The 2,803-nt window shown below is 34.1% G+C and overlaps 1 protein-coding gene across 2 annotated transcripts; it reads left to right on the top strand.

The window, feature by feature from the left end:
* Nucleotides 1-409: 409 nt before the first annotated feature.
* On the top strand, nucleotides 410-2,156 carry LOC130713695 (probable receptor-like protein kinase At1g11050). 2 transcript variants are annotated; one of them, XM_057563491.1, is made up of 2 exons: nucleotides 410-563; nucleotides 943-2,156. In XM_057563491.1, exon 2 carries the CDS (start codon nucleotides 1,217-1,219, stop codon nucleotides 2,060-2,062), a length of 846 nt encoding a protein of 281 aa, XP_057419474.1. In that variant the 5' UTR covers nucleotides 410-563; nucleotides 943-1,216; the 3' UTR covers nucleotides 2,063-2,156. The 2 variants fall into 2 exon arrangements, with proteins under 2 accessions (XP_057419474.1, XP_057419473.1); XM_057563490.1 differs by having other exon boundaries at nucleotides 412-719.
* The last annotated feature ends 647 nt before the right edge of the window (nucleotides 2,157-2,803 follow it).

Raw genomic sequence — 2,803 nt, 5'->3', positions numbered from 1 at the left:
ACAAAAAATAATTAAGATCCTAAAAGATCCTAATTACAAATAAGTAAAATTACTAAAATACTAAAATTATCTTAAAAAGCTCCTACATCATATAGGTGGAGTGTGATGTGTACAGAGGTTTTTTTTTTGAAAGGCATGTGTACAGAGGTTGTGCAGCAAATATGAATTCTCTGGTCAAGGGAAGAACAACTTGAAAAAATAGGATTACTTGAACCTAACGGTATAATTACTGTTGTAAAAAATAAAATAAAATGGAAGAAGTTTATCAAATCATCCTTGAAAACTGTGTTTTGAATTTTGGAGTGTTATCCTCTCTTAGTTTGTGCTTAATGTTATCTATGATGTTATGGTTTTATTTATTATATATATTATGAGCATGATTGGAGTCATATAGAGTCAACGACTTTTAAAATGGACTGAATGAGGTTGCTCTAAAGTCTATAGTTGCATTGTTGAATGTTGGTCTATGCATTTTATTTCCTGATATCTATGTTAGTTAGCTTTCTGCTACATCAAGAAAAAATATATACAAATGACTGGCATTATTCCATCAAATACACTAGGTTGGCTTTTATATCCTTTTCCTTGCAACCCATTAATCATATAGCATTATGAATCTAATCATGATCGGTTCATTTCTTTCTTTCTTTTAATTTTGTCCTGCTCAATTATGGGTGCGTGCTGGAGGTTGTGATTTGTTTCTTCCAATTATGAAAATTGTAAGTGTTTTGAATTTTGGAATGTTATCCTCTCTTGACTCCAGCTTAATGTTATCTATGATGTTATGTTGATCTTCATCCTCTCTTTAAGATGGACTTGATTACAGCTTCTGCCTTGGTGTTGGTATCTATAAATGAGATTGCTCGAAAATTGTGGTCTATCAGTCTATGCATGCATCTTATATCTGTACTACAAATGTGCTTATTGTTTTTATTGTGACAGCATCCTGATGGAATTTTGAAGATGAAGAAACTAAGAAAAGATGTCCTCAAAGCAATTGCAAGAATCTGGCATTGAAGTCAATGAAACCGATGAGAGAGACACTTAAGCAGAAGATAATTAAGTCCATCAACTGGATTGTGGAGCAATGGAACGGGACTCTTTTAAAGGTGAAAAATGGAGCAATGGAGCTGATATGACTGTGTAAGGAGAATTAGTAGACCAGCAAAAGATGTTTGCAGCGTGCTAGGATGAACTGTGGGAATTTATCAATAGGATGATTTATTTATTAAATCTTTGTATCAGGATGATTTATGGTATGCAAAAAGCAACATGGTTTTATGGTTATCTTATGGTGTATTTTCCAAAAGAAAAAAAAGAGCCATTCCATTATGAGGATGAGTGGTATCTTGTTTATGATTATATGCCGAATGGTAGCCTTGAAGACCATCTCTTTCCACACTTGGACAGTGAAAATGGAAAGAAAACTCTGACATGGTCTCAAAGAAAAAGCATAATCTTGGATGTAGCAAATGGGTTGGTTTATTTGCACTGTGGAGTTAAACCTGCTATTTATCACAGAGATATCAAGCCCACCAATATATTACTTGATGCATGTATGAGAGCAAGGGTTGCTGATTTTGGACTAGCCAAACAGAGCAGTGAAAGCAGGTCTCAGCTAAATACTAGAATAGCAGGAACTCATGGATATTTAGCCCCAGAATATGCATTGTATGGTCAGTTAACTGAGAAGAGTGATGTCTATAGTTTTGGTGTGGTTATTTTGGAAATAGTGTGTGGAAGAAAAGCTCTTCAGTTGTCTTCATCTGGTACACCAGCTTTCTTGATCACAGATTGGGTTTGGTCATTGATGAAATCTGGTCACATAGAAGAGGCTTTGGATGCTTCTCTCATGATAGATGGAAATTCCTCATCTAGAAACATAATGGAGAGATTTTTGTTGGTTGGAATTCTTTGTTCTCATTTAATGGTTGCTTCCAGGCCAACTACTTTGGAGGTTTTGAAGATGTTAGAAGGGGACCTTGAGGTTCCACCAATTCCTGATAGGCCAATGACTCTTGGGCAACACATGTTTTCCAATGCTGATTCAACAGAATGGTGAAAAACAAGATGTAATGGTTGCTAGCAATCAAATTAAATTGTGACCCTAATAAGTGAATTTTACTTGCAAAGTAAGACTTCAAATTACATTATTACCACCTTGTGAATGACACTGTTTAATTACCACTCGAAGGATACCTTACATTCACTCATTTATGATATCTGAATTTTACAATAGAGATCGATCGTCTCATATTTTTTATTAAGATTGGACGGTAGAAATATCATAAAATTTAAGTGCTCCCGATAAAAAATAACATGACTATTTATTTGTTGTGTGGATGTAGGAATTTATGAGTGTAATAGCGAACCAAATCAATCAATAATATGTGTTTGGTTTCATGTTTGGGATTTGTAAAATCAATTCCCATATTTGGGATGCGATAATATGTGCCACTTTTTTTAGTCATTTTTGTGATCAATTTTAAGCGAGGAAAAGAAATAAATAAAAAAAAAAAGAGACGCCAGATTTTTAACGTGGAAAACCCTCTCACAATTCTCACAATGAAAAATAAATATGAGAATTGTGAGAGGTAAAAACCACGGGACCTAGTCCAGAAAAAAATATCCACTATAAAAATCATAAGTACAACTGTACAAGTATTCTCAAACAACAACAACAAAAAATTGCTAGCTTGAGCGTCTTCAGGCGATTCCTCAGCCAGCTTTGCTTTTCTACTGAAACTTGAGATCATCATGAATCTTCTGTGATTAAAAAAGTAAGGGAGTTAGAAAGAATAAA

Source organism: Lotus japonicus, chromosome 4, assembly GCF_012489685.1.
Source record: "Lotus japonicus ecotype B-129 chromosome 4, LjGifu_v1.2".
NCBI lineage: Eukaryota > Viridiplantae > Streptophyta > Magnoliopsida > Fabales > Fabaceae > Lotus > Lotus japonicus.
The sequence above is the reverse complement of the archived record's forward strand: the minus strand, read 5'-3'. Positions and strand labels throughout refer to the sequence as shown.